General features: G+C 44.3%; 1 protein-coding gene, 1 non-coding gene and 1 pseudogene across 4 annotated transcripts in view; 2 read left to right on the forward strand and 1 right to left on the reverse strand.

Moving 5' to 3' along the window:
• SF3B1 (splicing factor 3b subunit 1) overlaps positions 1-19,732 on the reverse strand; it is a 165,897-nt gene that overhangs the window by 34,593 nt on the left and 111,572 nt on the right. For all 3 annotated transcript variants that reach the window (XM_060257392.1, XM_060257391.1, XM_060257394.1), the window contains 2 exons: positions 2,968-3,134; positions 1,191-1,292 (listed from right to left, as the gene is read on the reverse strand). In XM_060257392.1, the coding sequence (XP_060113375.1) occupies positions 1,191-1,292; positions 2,968-3,134 (269 nt within the window). The remainder of the gene's footprint in view (positions 1-1,190; positions 1,293-2,967; positions 3,135-19,732) is intronic.
• LOC132585524 (U2 spliceosomal RNA) lies at positions 6,409-6,517 on the forward strand (annotated as a pseudogene).
• LOC132585536 (U6 spliceosomal RNA) lies at positions 19,225-19,333 on the forward strand. The gene has a single exon (XR_009556321.1). It is a non-coding gene; the product is annotated as a U6 spliceosomal RNA (small nuclear RNA).

A 19,732-nucleotide genomic window follows, 5' to 3' on the forward strand; every position in this document is an offset into this window, starting at 1 on the left:
GGGGGGGGGGGAGAGGAAGTGTGAGATTATCTCCTTCTAAAATCCTGTTATTTCCCTGGGAGAGATTTATGCTCCTTAGACAGCATCTGCTGGTGGTCCCCCAGCCCTAAAGACATCTGGCTGTTCTCATCCAGGGCAGGGCCTTTTCAGTTCTGGCCCCAACCAGGCGGAACTCTCTGCCGAATTCCATCAGCGCCCTGTGGGACCTGCTGCAATTCTGCAGAGCCTGTAAGGCAGAGACGTTCCTTCGGGCCTTTGGTTGAGAACAATACATTAGCTAGCACCCTTCTTCACTCTCTAGATGTGTTTCGCCTCCTCCCCCTGCCTGCAGAGTAGCTGGCTGTCCGAACTGCAATTAGGTAAGTATCGCCATCCGATTTCAGAAATGCTAAGTTATTATTTTACTCCGGCATGTTTCTTATGGATTTCGCACATCATTTGGAGCCCTGCAGTAGTAGGGATTGGGCAATTCATAAATATAATAATAATTGATAAATAATAAAATATAATAATATAGGGGGACAAGATAGCTGCCTGGACCATTGGAGGGTGACCTCAGGAGATGGTGGGCTTTCCTTCCTTGGAGGTTTTTAAACAGATGGCCATCTGTCAGCAATGAGCATTCTGTGAATTTAGGGGGAGGTGTTTGTGAGTTTCCTGCATTGTGCAGGGGGTTGGACTAGATAACCTTGGAGGTCCCAACTCTATGATTCTATAAGGATGGTGAATGGCAGCGAGTTTTCGGCAGTTTTTTTTAAAAGGACTCTCCTACTTATAAGCAGATCACAACATAGAGATTACTCTTCCCATAATAATGCTTTAAAATGGCATTTTACGAAAACCAGTACATCTTCCCATTTAACTATTTTCAAATTCCACTTAACATTCGATCAAACTGATGGGGCTCAGGTTCTGTGGGACAGCCACTAAAAGGGAAACTCTTGGGGAAAATTAATTTCAGAAATTCATGTGAGAGTATAAATGGTGACCTGAACCTTACCATGGATGGCAGCACGATTTTCAAAACGGGGCACCCAGATAGAAATCACCGCCTTTTCTATTTTTTGGTCATTGTAATATGCTCTGCTACAGCTGAATAATCAGGCCAGTTTCTGTACTGAAGAAGGATTTAAAATATGGCAGTCTGAACACTCCTGACTTTCCTTCGAGAACAGTAAAGGGTTATATACCTGTTCCGTCGACTGTGGTATGTCATTGAGCAATGCCACTGGGGCATGGTACCCAGGCTTCTTCTGGCCAAGCAAGCTTGTCGAAGAGTAGTCATCATCATCCTATGGAAAAATGCCAAAAAATTTTACTGATTGTTAAGAACATAAGAGAAGCCATGTTGGATCAGGCCAATGGTCCATCCAGTCCAACACTCTGTGTCACACAGTGGCCAGGACCCCAGGTGCCATCAGGAGGTCCAACAGTGAGGCCAGGACACCGGATGCCCTCCCACTTGTTGCCCCCCCCCCCCCCCCCAGCACCAAGAATACAGAGCATCACTGCCTCAGACAGAGAGTTCCAACAATATGCTGTGGCTAATAGCCACAGATGGACCTCTGCTCCAGATGTTTATCCAACCCCCTCTTGAAACTGGCTATGCCTGTAGCCGCCACCACCTCCAGTGGCAGTGAATTCCACATGTTAATCACCCTTTGGGTGAAGAAGGACTTCCTTTTATCCGTTCTAACCCTACTGCTCAGCAACTTCATTGAGTGGCCACGAGTTCTCATATTGTGAGAAAGGGAGAAAAGTACTTCTTTCTTTGCCCTCTCTATCCTGTGCGTAATCTTGTAAACCTCTGTCATGTCACCCCTCAGTCGACATTTCTCCAAGCTAAAGAGCCCCAAGTGTTGTGTAACCTTTCTTCATAGGGAAAGTGTTCCAATCCTTTAATCACTCTAGTTGCCCTTTTCTGGGCTTTTTCCAAAGCTATAATATCTTTTTTGAGATTGTTAGCTTTTGCCTTCAAACCGCAGCATCAAACTGCGTTGCTGTTAGAACCCACAACTGGCGTGTAGGTTTTAAAAAGAGATACCGTCCAAACCACCCAACCTGGATTTCTAAGGGTAACAGGACATACTGATAGTGATTTAGAATCTGAGAAGGCATGACAATTACTGAAAGCGAAGAAAGCAAAGAACGCGCAAGAAGTTAGTCAATGCTCCCTCTAAGCTGTGGAGACCTGTGAGCAGAAATTATATTTTGTGAGCTACTGGCATTAAAGGGATGAGCTGTTGCATAAATGAGTTTGCATGTTAGCGAAAACAAAAATGTGTGAGCTGGAGGCTAAAAACATCTGTGAGCTAGCTCACACTAACTCAGCTTGTAGGGAACACGGGTTACTGTTACTTTCTACAACTCCTAAAGCAATTTCTGAGCATCATACATAACACACATTCACTGGCGTTCTTGTTGGGTGGAGCGTGCCCTCCTCCTCTCCTTTATAGATAACACAATTTGAAATCTGAGCACCATCTCTGCGACAGAAATCTACAGACCCTGTTGATTTATGATAGGACCACAAACAGGGGTATTTGCAAACAGGAAGCCACCAGCAACCACCACAGAAAAGGCAGAGCATCAAGTCCCACCCACAATCAATGTCTGAAGCTCCTTTCCCCTGCTTCCACAAAAATAAATGTAAATCAGGGGTGGCCAAAGGTAGCTCTCCAGATGTTTTTTGCCTACAACTCCAATCAGCCCTAGCCATTGGCCATGCTGGCTGGGGCTGATGGGAGTTGTAGGCAAAAAACATATGGAGAGCTACCATTGGCCACCCCTGATGTAAATCATTCCTTTTAACAAATAATTACAGACCCAAGCCACCCGTCATGCTGGCAGACGCCATCCTAGGAACTGCCACCCAAACTCTGTCCAGTCTAAGTCATTTCTGAGAAACTGCAGTGGCAAATTCAGCTGAATTGTGGTTTTAGTGACAGTTTGCGAAAATGCACTTACATCCTCTAATTCAGTTGCGGCAATTGAAGTGACGTATCCAGCAAACCGGCTGTCGCTTCCGCCGTAGATCTCTTGATCGTAGTATCCTGTCGAGTCAAGGCCGACCCCTTGAGCTTCATCTAGGGCAACTTTTTTGCCTTGAATTTCTCGAATCTGTGCTTCAATATCTGTATGAAGGTGTAAGGGGGGGAAATTTTTTTTAACATATTTTAACAATATCAGCGTTACAGAGCATTTTAAAATAGTACAGAGACAGCTGATAGATTCATGGAGGATAAGTCTATCGAATGCTACTAGAAGAACTGTAGATTTATATCCCATCCTTCTCCCTGAATCAGAGACTCAGAGCGGCTTACAATCTCCTAGATCTTCTTCCCCCACAACAGACATCCTGTGAGGTAGGTGGGACTGAGAGGGCTTTCACAGCAGCTGCCCTTTCAAAGACTACCTCTGCCAGAGCTCTGGCTGACCCAAGTCCATTCCAGCAGGTGCAAGTGGAGGAAGAAGAATAGGACTGTAGATTTATACCCCACCCTTCTCTCTGAATCAGAGACTCAGAGTATCTTACAATATCCTCTATATTCTCCCCCCACAACAGACACCCTGTGAGATGGGTGGGGCTGAGAGGGCTTTCACAGCAGCTGCTCTTTCAAAGACGACCTCTGCCAGAGCTCAAGGCCATTCCAGCAGGTGCAAGTGGAGGAAGAAGAATAGGATTGTAGATTTATAACCCACCCTTCTCTCTGAATCAGAGACTAAGAGTGTCTTACAATATCCTCTATATTCTCCCCCCACAACAGACACCCTGTGAGGTGGGTGGGGCTGGAGAGGGCTCTCACAGCAGCTGCCCTTTCAAGGACAACCTCTGTCAGAGCTGTGGCTGACCCAAGGCCATGCCAGCAGGTGCAAGTGGAGGAGTGGGGAATCAAACCTGGTTCTCCCAGATAAGAGTCCGCACACTTAACCACTACACCAAACTGGCTCTTTCAAGAACAACTCTTGCGAGAGCTATGGCTGACCCAAGGCCATTCCAGCAGCAGAGGAGTGGGGAATCAAACTTGGTCCTCCCAGATAAGAGTCCGCCCACTTAACCATGACACCAAACTGGCTCTCTAGCCCTGGTGACTGAGGGGAACCTCTACATTCAGAGGCACTAATCCTCTGAATCCCGGAGCCATGCTAACAAGAATGCCTACACATTTAACCATAGCAGAGGTTAAAAAACCCCTCTGCTTCACCAGAGACTTACAACCTCTCTATGAGCAGTGGTCCCCAACCTTTTTGGCACCAGGAACTGGTTTAGCGGGAGACAATTTTTCCACGGACTGGGGGGAAGGGGGGCAGCACTGGGGGTTTTGCCACCTCAGGCTGCCCCCTGCTTGCATCCTGTCCTTGGCCCCCCATGGGGGTCTTTAAATGAGGGGGAGACTGGGGCTGTTTCTGCCTCCTCCCCACTAGGTGGTCAGGTGGCAGAAGGTCCATCTGCCTCCCCCTCCCATTTAAAGATCCCCATTGATCAGCTGATCAGTGGGGGCCTATAAATAGGGCAGTAGGCTAAGGTCACAGCAGTGCTGCCCCTTCTACCAGCCCGGGACCCAGGCAGACCAAAGAGGTGGTGTGACCTTGCTTCGCCACCCTGTTGCTAACAGGCCACGGACCAGTGGTTGGGGAACCCCGTTCTATTGGACAGTGACAGCTCTTTCACAAGTACTGGGGGGGGGCCCCCGCAAACCTTTCCTTGCACACAGACACCCCACCCCCAATCTCAAACTCCTCCTCACTCACAAGAATTCAACTTCTCTTTTGACCGTGAACACTGGTACCAGAGCTTGCAATAAACCCAAATGCCAACTTTGCTGCCACATACACCCAGACAACGCAATCACTGGACTTAACATTGCTCACGCCATCTCAGGCTCATTCACTTGCTCGTCTTCGAACACTGTATATGCCATTAAACACCAACAATGCCCTTCAGTCCTCTATGTAGGACAAACAGGACAAATCCCACAGCAAAGGATAAATGAACACAAATCTGACATCAAGAATTACAAAATTGAGAAACCTGTAGGAGAACACTTCAGCCTTTCGGGACATTCAGTGGGTGACCTCAAAGTAGCTGTTTTATTACAAAGGAACTTCAAGAACAGAATGAAAAAGGAAATTGCTGAATTACAAGTTATTACAAAAATTGGAACTAACATCTCCCTGGGACTCAACAGGGATATCGGTTTACCTAATTATTATTTTTTTTATTTAATCACATTTATATCCCGCCCTCCCCTGATGAGCTCAGGGCGGATAACAAGTAAAAACTGCAAAAAACAAAATACACAATAAAAACTATAAATACATAATTCACAATCAACAGAAGATCCAAGATGTACGTCGATGTTATAACTTATTATTCAGTGCTGCATTCACTGATGTTTCTAGTTATTGTTTAGGACTCTTAACAGTTTACACATGCTAAACCTATTCTCACCAAGTAGAGCTATACTTCCACTGTATTTCTTTTTAAATAGCGTATCACTGTATCAGAATAACGCAACGTATCAGTAGAGATCTCTCTGACAAAACAACTCTAAGAAAAGGATATTGTTAGTTTAACTCATGCTTGAGAGGAGACCAATGGAGCATGACAATAGACTCTCCATGTATTACTCTTTGCAATAATGAGGCCTAATGACAGATGTGCCGTCAAGGACACATCAATCTCCAATCCTGACTATTATATCCTTGTGATGTTGTTCCCACCCACCCCCAGCTGAACCTTACCAAGTGATAGCCACAGCATAAAGTGAGAGTCAAGAAGAGACTGGAAAGTCATAGAACTAAAGCGTAACATTCTTTTAATCTGTAATTCTGCAAGCTAATTTACTGCCTACTCTCTATATGCAAGATATTTAGCATTCTGTTTCTGTTTCATTCTGTTTGAGGAAGCGGGCTTCAAACTCATGCTTTGTCCCTCATGCTTTGAATAAAACTTTGTTGGTCTTAAAGGCGCCGCTGGACTCCAACTTGTTCGTTTTGCCAGACTGCCTGTTTATCCAATCCAATCCAAATATCTTTATTGGCATAGAAATAAAAAGTGCAGCATAGCAAATTTACATGGAGTTTCAGCTATAAAAACCAGTCAAACATCAAGAAGGGGAGCTAGTCTTTTGCTCCCTGATCGTTATGGCAGCCAAAAGGTACTCTGCAACCAGGCTTGTGATATGGGAACATTGGTCAGAAAGTAGAAAAAAAACTAACTTCGCTTCAGGTAATCCATAAAAATTAGACAGAATAGGTTTGATTATACAGTCCCTCACTTCCCCATAAAAAACACAATAAAGTAAGACATGGGTGACCATTTCAAGGTGCCTTCCATTACATGGGTAGACTCTATCCTGATAAGGGATGTTGGCAAACCTCCCAGACAATACCGCTGAGGGTAAAATCGCTTCTCAGCCTTTTGGCTAAGATCAAGCATAGTATCTGTCTGCTTATGATAAACATAAGGTTTGTTTATTTCCCTGTTATATATTTTTCTCTTTGAATACCTTCTTTGAAACCCCTCCAATGAAAAACAAGAAACATTGGGGTGGGGGGAGGGGGGTGTCCTGAAGACCTTAGTGGATCAGCATACTGGGAAATGTACTGAAGACCACGCTGTCCCCCCTTCTACTTCCTTGTTGCTTCTCCATCCTTTTCCCTCCTTTTCATTTACCATCTTTCTCCCCTGCCCTACTAAGAACATAAGAGAAGCCATGTTGGATCAGGCCAATGGCCCATCCAGTCCAAATGTTTAATTGTTTATATATTTAAAATTGTCTAATTTTTATGTTTGACCAATTTCTGGAAGCCGCCCTGAGCCACTTGTGGGAAGAGCGGGATATAAATCACGAATAAATAAATAAAATAAACACTCTGTGTCACACAGGGACCAAATAAATAAATAAATATATTTATATACAATACATACATGTGGCTAATAGCCACTGATGGACCTCCGCTCCATATTTTTATCCAATCCCCTATTGAAGCTGGCTATGCTTGTAGCCGCCACTACCTCCTGTGGCAGTGAATTCCACATGTTAATCACTCTTTGGGTGAAGAAGTACTTCCTTTTATCCATTTTAACCTGACTGCTCAGCAATTTAATTGAATGCTCACAAGTTGTATTGTAAGAAAGGGAGAAAAGGACTTCTTTCTCTACTTTCTCCATCCCATGCAAAATCTTGTAAACCTCTATCATGTCACCCCGCAGTCGACGTTTCTCCAAGCTAAAGAGCCCCAAGCGTTTTAACCTTTCTTCATAGGGAAAGTGTTTCAAACCTTTAATCATTCTAGTTGCCCTTTTCTGGACTTTTTAATTACTAAATTTTAATCTCAGCAGAAAAAATAGTTCTGTTGGTGATAGACTGATGCTTGTGACTGGGGCAGTGATGCTCTGTATTCTTTGCGCTTGGGGGGAGGCACATTGGGAGGGCTTCTAGTGTCCTGGCCCCACAGCTGGACCTCCTGATGGCACCTGGGTTTTTTGGCCATTGTGTGACACAGAGTGTTGGACTGGATGGGCCATTGGCCTGATCCAACATGGCTTCTCTTATTTTCTTAATGATTAGAAGATAAGCTACCTTTCTCATGATTCCCATATTCATTCAGAACACTGACATTCATTACTTGCTACAGGTAGCTCTTTTTTATAAAAACTGTAGATAATAAAAAGGTAAAGGTAGCCCCCCTGTGGAAGCACTGAGTTGTTACCAATGCTCAGGGGGTGACATCGCATCATGACATTTTCTTGGCAGACTTTTTATGGGGTGGTTTGTCATTGCCTTCCCCAGTCATCTACATTTTACCCCCAATTTAAAAAAAAAAATTAATGGACATTTAAATAGTTTAACAGCTGAGTTATTTAAATAGTATAAACTTTGTTATGTATATGGATATAATATATGGAAAGTGTGTATATTTTTAAAACGAGAACAATAACAAGAATAGCAACAGGAACACACCAAAGAGAAACAGAAAAAAGGTGTATAGAAGAAACACATGAGGACCAGGAAACTGAGAAAATGGTGGAAAAATTAATGCAAACATTGGTGCACTAAATGCAACAATCTGAAGAATCAGAGAAAAGAACTTTAAAGAATATTCAAAGTATTCAGAGAAATATTCAAGAATCGGGAAAAAGAACCCAAAAGAACATTCAAGAAGTGCGTGAAGTACCAGTTGGGCTATCAAAAATTTAAAATTATAAGAACAAGCACAAGAAATTATAACAATAAAAGAGAAGCAAAAATATAACCACACACATTAAGAAAAGCAGGATCTTTGGATAGAGAAGGCAGAACAAAGAACTGAAATCCAGGAAACTCAATACAGATTTAATAATCTGCATTTTAGAGGAATTCCACAGAAGTTTGGAAGGCCAAACTTGGGGGAAGGGGGAGCTTTTGTAACTTACTTCAGAATTATCTGAAGGTAGAAAAACTTCCCTGACCAGATTTTCAGACTGAATTCAAGATTTGCATTCAAAAACAAACTACCTCGAGATATATGTTGGATTCACCTACAAGAAAGCATGAGACACAATAGTAAAGAACCAAAGGGAACCACCACTCAGGGTCATGGGGAAAAAAGTGGAAATCTTTCAGGATTCGTTAACAAGTGTGATAAAGAAAAGGAAAGACTTTTGAGACAGATTTTACAAAAATAAATAAAATATTGTTGGAAAATACCATTTGCAATAGAGGTATTCTTACCAAAGGGAAGAAAAATAACTGCAACAGAGGAACAAGCTAAGCTACTGGCCAAAGAACTGCAAGCAAAGGACTTAATATACAGGAACAGAAGACCAAAAACTCCAAAGAAGAAACAAGTATAGAGAAGGATTAGCTGAACGTGGCAACATCATCGGGTCAAAACAGATAAATTAAAAATAGTATCAATATCAATGGACTGAATTCTCCTTTCAAATACACAAAAATCTTTTAACCAATGGGAAAAAAAACCAAAGCAAAACACTGATACAACAAAGCAGGAGTCAAGTTGCACCTTTAAGACCAACCAATTTTTATTCAGAATGTAAGCTTTCGTGTGCTTTCTAAGCACACTCCATCAGACAAGGGGATCAGGTACTGTGGGGTGAAACACAAGCAGTTTGTTGATTAAGAGGACAAACTAACTGATCACATGGTCACCTAAACCAGTGTGGCTTGGCCATTTGGTCTGGACAGCCATAAAAGGTAATAAAATCCCCTGCCAAACGGTGTTTCTGTAAATCTTGGCTGCCCACTTGGATCTAAAAATGCGGATATATTATGCTTTCAAGAAACAAGAAGAAATGCAAACATGGGCCCTGACAAGCCTGATCTCATCAGATCTTGGCGCTAAGAAGATGAAGATATTGGATTTCTATCCCGCCCTCCACTCCAAAGAGTCTCAGAGCGGCTCACAATCTCCTTTACCTTCCTCCCCCACAACAGACACCCTGTGAGGTGGGTGGGGCTGAGAGGGCTCTCACAGCAGCTGCCCTTTCAAGGACAACCTCTGCCAGAGCTATGGCTGACCCAAGGCCATGCCAGCAGGTGCAAGTGGAGGTGTGGGGAATCAAACCCAGTTCTCCCAGATAAGAGTCCGCACACTTAACCACTACACAAACTGGCTCTCCTGAGTCAACTCTGGTTAGTTCCTGAATGGGAGACCTCTTTGAAATACCAAGTCGGGAGGACAGGAGAAGGGCTTTATTCAGCCACCTCTCTGAATATCCTCCAGGCCCCAAAGTAGGGGTCAGTCACCAGAAATTGCTATGTCTTCTCCTGTTTGGTCACAAGATCTGCACACAGAAGGTGTCACAGAGTAATATTAAGGTGGCTGTGCCCCCCAAAGAGAGGGGTGCGGGTGGGTGTGTGGGGGAGAGAATGAATTAATATGAACATTGTGGACGAAGCCGCACTTTTACCCCCCTGAGAACTTTCCTTCATTTTTCTCAATGGGAAAAAAAACACCCTGAAATATTTTAGGGGGAAATTTCTTCGAAACTAGTGAAACTATTTTTAAGACAAAGGTTTTATTTAAACGATGGACAGCATTAAGTGAGGCTTTCCCTCCCAATATTTTCCCAGTGGAAACTTTTTGGGGAGCAGTAAAAAAAAAAAAATTCCCATGATACCCTCTCTTTGGAATGGGTCAAATGCTCTTTAAGGCAAGGTTTTAATCTTCCAAGATGTAGAACATTCAACGTTTAAAATGGAAAAAGCAGAAAATTTAGGGGAACGCTGGAAAAAAAATCCTTTTAACTCTTTTGAGATGTGCACAAAGCTTTCTTAAAAAGATAAACATAAAACGTGTTGACTGAAAAGCATTTATCTTGTTCAAAAATAATCGCGCCACCTTTGTGCGTGATCAGGGTCCCCAAGGCAGCATACATAAAAAAATTAAAGCATTTATTACAGGGCGAGTAAAAATCAATGGTTTTTTAAATAAAAAAAATAGGTTTTATTTTAATCAGATTTTTTTATTTAAATACGATTTTTAAAAATGTAAATAGCATTTTTGTTTTAATAAAATGCTTTTTGAGGAAAATATATTATCATCCAAAGGTTATTCCATCATGAAATAAGGATTAGTTTTTAATTCTGAAGCATAAGGCTGTATATTCATGCAATGTTTAAATTTTTTGGTAATAAGTTCTATTAATCCATTCACAATGTCATGCTCTTCCAGAGCTTTCTGTAAGATTACTGGGCAGTTTCTCCATCTACAAGATATTATCACAGAACACAGATGCTTGGTTTTGCAGTTCTCAAAACTGTGATTTGTGTCTGCAGAGAGATCACATGCCTCTTCTACACAGCAAAAATACTATAAAATGAACAGAGTAGAGAAAAAGACCTTAATCTCCTTGTTCTACAAACCTATGTACACAGAATCAACCCCTTAAGTGCTAAGTTTCAAAAAGTTCAATGAATGGAAAAAGATCGCTTGGAGTGGAACTGATCTGTGCAAGAAGAAACTTAAGCGCAAGGAGGGAGGGGCAAGGAGTAAAAATGAAAGTGAAACTTTTTGAGCAGAATACTCCACAAGACTTTGGATCTTTTGTGTGCGTAACCCGAGGTTTATCACATTATTTTTTCCCTGAAGGAGAAAACCTATAATGGCAGCAGGCCATAAAAGGAAGTCTTTATGTAGAAAACTATGATTTAAATCAAGTCTTACTGATTAGTGATTTAAATCAATTTGATTTAAATCAAACCCACCCTGATTTAATACAAGAAAATAATGGGGCGATGAGAAAAACTCTGTGGCCTCTATTTCTAAGTAGCCTTTGCTTCTAAACAGTCCATAATGAGAAATACAAGTGTGCACAGAGGCATTTTAACATTCCTAACAAGACTACAGCAATGCGGTCCCTACAACCCACTTGTCACTTGGAGCACAGCAGGGTGTACCAACGACAACTTCTCAAAGGCAGGCCTACTGCATTAATGGAGTCTGGGTGTTACCAGTGGCATGTGTAACATTGGCAAGATCTTTTCCACCCAGGAAGGGCAGACATCCCCTCCTGAGGACTCATGAATTCCCCCCAGTTTTCCACTGGAAGAACTTGAAAATGTTAGGGAATACTAAAAAGACTCGTTTGAAATTATTTCTTTCCCCCCTCTGGAACAAGTGTGATGAGACAGCGTATGGTGCAATAGTTTGCAATTCTCTCCCTTGACAAAGGTAAAGGTAGTCCCCTCTGCAAGCACCAGTCGTTTTTGACTCTGGGGTGACTTTGCTTTCACAACGTTTTCACGACAGACTTTTTACGGGGTGGTTTGCCATTGCCTTCCCCGGTCATCTACGCTTTCCCCCCAGCAAGCTGGGGACTCATTTCACCGACCTTGGAAGGATGGAAGGCTGAGTCAACCTGAAGCCAGCTACCTGAACCCTTTAGTATTGAGGATATTTGCGATTTTGCTTGTAGAGAAAGCAGCTATGTTTTTAAATTCCATACACGTGCCGATTTGTACAATTTTATATGCTCACAACTATGTTGTTAAAGCAAGAAAATGGGCCATTCTGGGGGCCAGGCTTCTGCAAGAGCCCACTAGACAATGGCCAAAGGGGGCGTGGGGGATTGTAATGGGAGAGGTGGTCCCACAGGTATGAATGAGGGTCCCAGACCACTGAAGGCTTTGAGAATTAGTATCAACACCTTGAATTGGATCCAGAGAATAGGCATATACTGTAGGAAGCAAGCGGTTTAAAAAAAAAATTAATCCACGACCTCTGAACAGTGTGAAGTGGAGTTTACATATAAACAAGCAACCAGAAGCACTTCATGTACGTTACAGAACATTCTGATGCCAAATAATTTAAGCTTTGGGTTGGATGCAGCCGGTTTGTTTTGTACAACCTCTGCTAATTCTCGTTACGGCCACATGGCTTGTGTCCACGTAGATGTCACGAGCCCAAGCTAGGGGGTTTTTTTGGTGGTCACAGGCGACCCCTTCCTCCCTTTTTCAGCAGTGGAAGAAGCCGTTTCATCTGTCCTTTGTACTTCCATTGATAAATGCTGAGAGAAGCTACAATAAAATCACTGCTGGAAATACTAGGCACCACAACGGAATTGCTAGACGCCATGGCAACCAGGGATTTCTCAAACCCCGTGTTAATATATGCCAACTGCAGCATTTGCGACTCCAGCACTGAGGTCTGAGATCCTCCAGCCACTGTCCAACCTTCTCAGGTCCACCTTTTAACCTCCCATGTGACAGCAGGACTGCAAACATGTGACAGCCACACGACAGGAAGAGGAAGAACAAAATCTTTGAACTTGTGTATGCTAAAAAAAAATTATCTCTGCTGCTGAGTGAGCTAATCTTGTCTCTATTCTGGTCCTACCCGCATTCTAGTATCAAATTCTTGAAAAAGAGGAAGGAAGGAAGGAGGGGAGGGAAGGGAGGGAAGAAGGAAGGAGGGAGGGAAGGAACCCAAAAGACAGGACTCACCAATGGGCTTTATGAGCTCTTTGTGTATAACCACATTCAAATTATACTGTAAAAAAACCTAGAGGACACTTGATGCTCCAAGACTACACACAACAGGGACATCTGAAATGCAAATGAGTGCCTAAAATAAGATTGTAATCCTAAACAGTGGGATCAATCGGGTTCCCTCCCCCACAGGCAAAACAAATGTGTTACAGCAGAAATGCAAATCCGTTCAAACAGGATGGCTCTATTGGGAAACCTGAGCACTGTACTTTAGGATGAATTACAATTTTTCTCTAATGGAAAAAAAAAGGAATTTTTTTGGGGGGGGGGAGGAGGGAAGAACCACACTTAAAAAAAAACCCTTTTATTCAAAACTACAGCATTTGCAGACACAGCACATAGGACAGGGGTGGGGAACATCAGGCCTGAGGGCCGTTTGCAGCCCTCGAGATCACTTGGTCTGGTCCTCGGGGAGCCTGTGTGGTGGGCATTGTGAAGGACCGCTGCTGGGGTATGAGGGTACCTTTAAAGGCTTGCTGGGAGCAGCTGCAGTTTCCACATGAAGGGAGGGAGAGAGGGGTGGTGGGGGTGGGAGCCAGCTACCACCAGTTCAATTTGCACATGATTATCCCAGATGGTGTGGCCTAATATGCTAATATTAGCAGATGTGGTCTAATATGCTAATGAGTTCCTGCTGGGCTTTTTTTTTTTTTTAAGCCTTGGATCCAGGGCAGCAGGCCAGGGGTGTGTGCCAAATTAGGCTCGCCCCACATGACTTCAAATAGAAAAACAATTATTTGCATTAATTTTGCCAGCCTGAATCATTCTTCCTTGGCGGAACACTGTATTTTCAGTCGATAATTTTTTATGGCCCACGAATGATGTTATAAATATTCAAATGGCCCTTGGCAGAAAAAAGGTTCCCCACCCCTGATATAGGATGACCCCCCCAAGGTAACTAATCCACTGCAATAACTGTAAGGAAGTGATATTCCAATATTTATGTCTTGCAGATAACAGCTGGTCTCTAGACTTCAGTAAAATATCTATTAGCAAAAAAAAAGGTAAAGGTAGTCCCCTGTGCAAGCACCAGTCGTTTCCGACTCTGTGGTGACGCCGCTTTCATAGCGTTTTCACGGCAGACTTTTTACAGGGTGGTTTGCCATTGCCTTACATTAAGCAAGTTTGGCCACCCCTGATGTATATATAGGTAGATCCCACTAGGGAAACTTGCATCATTTAATGTGTTGTGTTAATACTGCTTGGTTCTGCAACCATAACTCTATTGCATTATTTTGTTTTGTTTTACTTCTCTTTTTAAAATTAAACTTTAAAAAACAATATACAAATGCAGTCAAATATTCACAAAATCTTAACCCTTTAAATCCCCCCTCCCTCCAAAAACCTTTGCCCCATTCATGAACAGACTCTGTCTTATCTGTCTTGAGTCCAAGGGAGAGAGATTAAATAATGTAAGCAAATAAAGTTGCTGAGCGTCAAAACTAGGATCTGGAAAACCTCCAGTCTCAGATTTGCACTCTGCCATGGAAGCGTGCTGGGCGACCTTCGGTCGGTCTCTCTCTCAGCCTCACCCACCTCACAGGGTTGTTGTGAAAACAACGTGAGCCACTCTGGACCCCCAAGCATAAATGAAGTCAATAAAACAGAACCCTACTTTTTGTCTGATTTGTGGCAGGCTGTAATAAGCAAGTCTAGGTATTCTGCTCTGTCAATATCATGGTCTCTTACAATTCCAATACACTAATTTCACCAATGTCACTTTTGGTTAGTGAATTAATTTGGAGTTCTGGTGTTAAGAGAGCTGTTGTAAATTCAGCTAGAAGAATACTAAATGGAACCCAAGTGCAGCATGCTAAATGGAACCCAAGAATGTCCAGCCAGGACAGGAGATCTCATGGGACTCCTTATCTGCACCAACAAGGATTAAGAATACCCAAGCGGGCAGCCGTGTTGGTCTGAAGCAGTTGAACAAAGCAGGGGCCAAGTTGCACCTTTAAGACCAACCAATTTTTATTTAGAACGCCAGCTTTCGTATGCTCTTAAGCACACTTCATCAAACTGTGCTGGATTCCTCGTCTGATGAAGTGAGCTTAAGAGCACACACGTTCTAAATAAAAATCAGTTGGTCCTAAAGGTACAACTTGACTCCTGCTTTGTTCAAATGATTAAGAATGTAAGAAGACCCCTGCTAGATCAGACCAGGGAGGGTCCATCCAGTCCAGAATCCTGTCTCACACACTGGCCACCAATTCTTCTGGATGGCTAACAACAGAGCAAAGAGAGCGAGGCCTTCCTAAGAACATCAGAAGAGCCCTGCTAGATCAGCCCGGTGATCCATCTAGTCTAGCATCCCATCCCACCAGTTCCTCTTGAGGGCCAACAACAGGGCAGAGAGGCTGAGGCCTTCCCCTGATGTCGTTTCCTAACACGGGAGTCAGAGGATTAGTGCCTCTGGATATGGAGGTTCCCATCAGCCACCACGACTAGCAGCTACCGGTGGATAGGTCTACCTCTATGAACACCAGAAGATCCCAGCTGGATGGGACCACTGGTTCATCTAATCCAACCTTCTCTCTCACATAACGGCCAACCAGTTCTTCTGAACAGCCAACAACAGGCTTTAGAGACCGAGGCCTTCGCCTGACGTTGCCTCCTGTGTTGGCTCTGAGATTCAGAGGCTCAGTGCCTCTAAATGTGGAGGTTCCCCTTAGTCACCACGTTCAGTAGCCACTGATTTACCCCGAGAAGGTATCAAATCCCCTTTAAAAGACACTTCAGCTGTCCGCTGCAAGGAGCAGGCGCTTTAATAAGAACATAAGAGAAGCCCTGTTGGATCAGGCCAATGGCCCATCCAGTCCAACACTCTGTGTCACATAAGAACATAAGAGAAGCCATGTTGGATCAGGCCAATGGCCCATCCAGTCCAACACTCTGTGTCACATAAGAACATAAGAGAAGCCCTGTTGGATCAGGCCAATGGCCCAGCCAGTCCAACACTCTGTGTCACATAAGAACATAAGAGAAGCCATGCTGGATCAGACCAATGGCTCATCCATTCCAACACTCTGTGTCACATAAGAACATAAGAGTGGGCTGAAGCTAAATCCTGCGAAGACAGAGGTCCTTTGCTTGGGTCGCCGCGGCCCGGGAGGGGGAATCCCCCTTCCAGTTTTTGACAGTGCGCCGCTGACGGCGGCGGACAGGGTCAGGAGCTTGGGGGTGCTATTGGAGCCTTCTCTAAAGATGGAGGCTCAGATAGCAGCCGCTGCCAAGTCCGCATTTTTTCATCTTAGGCGGGCAAGGCAGCTGGCCCCCTTCCTGGAGCGCGACGACCTAGCAACAGTGATCCATGCCACGGTCATCTCGAGGTTGGACTACTGCAATGCCCTCTACATGGGGCTGCCCCTGTCCCGAACTCGGAAATTGCAGCTGGTGCAGAATGCCGCGGCCCGGCTGTTATTGGGTCTCCCAAAGTGGGGACACATTCAGCCGGGTCTTCGGACTCTGCACTGGCTTCCAGTGATATACCGAGTCCGGTACAAGGTGCTGGTTATTACCTTTAAAGCCCTATATGGCCTGGGACCTGCCTACCTGAAGGACCGTCTCTCCCCACATGTTCCCCAGAGAGTACTGAGGTCGGGAACACAAAATCTCCTCACTATCCCTGGGCCAAAAGAAGCCCGCTTGAAATCCACCAGAGAAAGGGCTTTCTCCGTTATGGCCCCTACATGGTGGAATCAGCTGCCGGAAGAGGTGAGGGCCCTGCGGGACCTTGTTCAGTTCTGCAGGGCCTGTAAGACGACCCTCTTCCGGCTAGCCTACACCTAGCTAAGATGAGAACTCAATGTAGCTTGCTTGGCGTCTGTTCTATATGTAATTGGAATGTTTACTTTTTTTTAAGGTTTTAACTGTTTTAAATGTTTAATTGCTTATATATTTATATTGTTTAAGTGTATGTTTGACTAATTTTTGGAAGCCGCCCTGAGCCACTTGTGGGAAGGGCAGGAAATAAATAAATAAATAAATAAATAAATAAGAGAAGTCCTGTTGGATCAGGTTAATGGCCCATCCAGTCCAACACTCTGTGTCACATAAGAATATAAGAGAAGCCCTGTTGGATCAGGCCAATGGCCCAGCCAAGCCAAACTCTGTGTCACATAAAAACATAAGCCCTGTTGGATGAGGCCAATGGCCCAGCCAGTCCAACACTCTGTGTCACATAAGAACATAAGAGAAGCCCTGTTGGATCAGGCCAATGGCCCATCCAGTCCAACACTCTGTGTCACATAAGAACATAAGAGAAGCCATGTTGGATGAGGCCAATGGCCCATCCAGTTCAACACTTTGTGTCACATAAGAACATAAGAGAAGCCATGTTGGATCAGGCCAATGGCCCATCCAGTCCAACACTCTGTGTCACATAAGAACATAAGAGAAGCCATGTTGGATGAGGCCAATGGCCCATCCAGTCCAACACTCTGTGTCACATAAGAACATAAGAGAAGCCATGTTGGATCAGGCCAATGGCCCATCCAGTCCAACAGTCTGTGTCACACAGTGGCCAAAATATATATATATTATATATATATTATATATAATATAAATATATATATATATATATATATATATATATATATATATATATATATATATATATATATATATATTATATTTATATGTTACATACACACACACATACATAATATATACACACTGTGGCTAATAGCCACTGATGGACCTCTGCTCCATATTCTTAACTAACCCCCTCTTGAAGCTGGCTACGCTTGTAGCCGCCGCCACCTTCCTGTGGCAGTGAATTCCTTTTATCCATTTTAACCCGACTGCTCAGCAATTTCATCGAATGCCCACGAGTTCTTCCATTGTGAGAAAGGAAGAAAAGGACTTCTTTCTCTACTTTCTCCATCCCATGCATAATCTTGTAAACCTCTATCATGTCACCCCGCAGTCGATGTTTCTCCAAGCTAAGGAGCCCCAAGAATTTTAACCTTTCTTCATAGGGAAAGTGTTCCGATCCTTTAATCATTCTAGTTGCTCTTTTCTGGACTTCCCAATGCTATAATATCCTTTTTGAGGTGCGGTGACCAGAATTGCACACAGTATTCCAAATGACACCTCAACATCGATATATACAGGGGCATTATGGTACTGGCTGATTTGTTTTCAGTTCCCTTCCTAATAATTCCCAGCATGGCATTGGCCTTTTTTATAGCAATCGCACACTGAGTTATCTACAAGGACCACAAGATCCCTCTCTTGAGCAGTCTCTGCCAGTTCACACCCCAAAATCTTTAATAGAAATAGGAACTGAAACATCGAGGTGGTGAGCAGAAGGACCCAGCAACCCACTCCATATAAGAGGAGAAATGCCCACGGCAGAAATGTGCTGAATGGACCCTCCCGCCCCCCCAAGCACACCCAGCCTGGACAGCAGCTTTCCGCCACCTCTGCAGGCTCCTGACTGAATTAGTCCTGCAGGGCCAGATAAAAAAAAAAAGTGTGTGTGGGGGGGCGGCACTTAGGGAAAAAGCCATAAAAGCAGCTTACAGACTACAAATGTTAAAAACACACACACACACCTAGTCCAGGGGTGGCCAAACTGTGGCTCGGGAGCCTCATGTGGCTCTTTCGCACATATTGTGTGGCTTTTTCACACATGTATTTCACACACGTGGCTCTTGAAGTGCCCACTGCCCTAACCAGCCAGCAAGGAGGAGGCATTTTTAAATTACTCCTCTGAGCAAAGCCAGGCAGTGGCTTGGGAAATGCATTTAAAGTTAAAAGTTGCTTTCTTCCCACCTCTCATCCTATCTATTTTCCTTCCTGTCTTCCAGCCCTCAAACATTTGACCTTTACTCCACATGGCTCTTCCATTAAACAAGGCTGGCTTCCCCTCCCCCGTCACCATGCTCAGTCCTCCCCCCCCCTTTAGCAGGACTCTGGCAGTCAATCAGCCTCCTCCGGCCCCAAAGACCTTCCTCCAAGCCAAGCCAGCGGGTAGCTTGGAAAATGCATTTCAAGTTCCTTTCTTTCCATCTCTCTCTCTCTCTCCCTCCTCCCTTCTATTTTCCTTCCTGCCTCGCGGCTCTCAAACATCTGACATTTACTCCATATGGCTCTTACATTACCCCTGTTCTAACCTGTCTCCCCCGCACAACTCTGGCAGTCGTCAACCAGCCTCTTCCAGCCCCAAAGACTGTCCTCCAAGCCAAGTCAGCTAGTGGCTTGGAAAATGCACTTGAAGTTCGTGCTCGCTTTGGCAGCACAGATACTAAAATTGCAACGATACAGAGAAGATTAGCATGGTCCCTATGCAAGGGCTGGTCATTCGGCCGTTAATAAAGAATTGACTGATTGCACTTAAAGCTGCCTCCTTTCCACCCCTCCCTCTATTTTCCTTCCTGTCTCCCGCCCCAAAGACCTTTGCTACACTGAAGGCCAACTTTAAAACGCCACCAGTATCCCCGCCCAAACACACAACCCCAGAGTTTGTTGTCCCCCCCCCCAAAGCACTCATCCTGCCTGTCTTCCTAGCTGGGGGGGGGGGGGGTAGAAATGTGGCTCCGTCCCCTTCAGCGTCTCCTCTTCCCCCCCTCAGGGGTCCCTGCTGCCCCTCAGGGGTCTTCTGGGGGGCTCCAGCCCTGCCTGCCTTCCCCCCCACACACACCATGCTCAGCCCCCATACCTCCCCCCCCTTTAGCATGACTCCAGCAGTCTTCAATCAGCCTCCTCCTGCCCCAAAGATCGCCCTCCAA

This window comes from Heteronotia binoei, chromosome 16, assembly GCF_032191835.1.
Source record: "Heteronotia binoei isolate CCM8104 ecotype False Entrance Well chromosome 16, APGP_CSIRO_Hbin_v1, whole genome shotgun sequence".
Taxonomy (NCBI): Eukaryota; Metazoa; Chordata; class Lepidosauria; order Squamata; family Gekkonidae; genus Heteronotia; species Heteronotia binoei.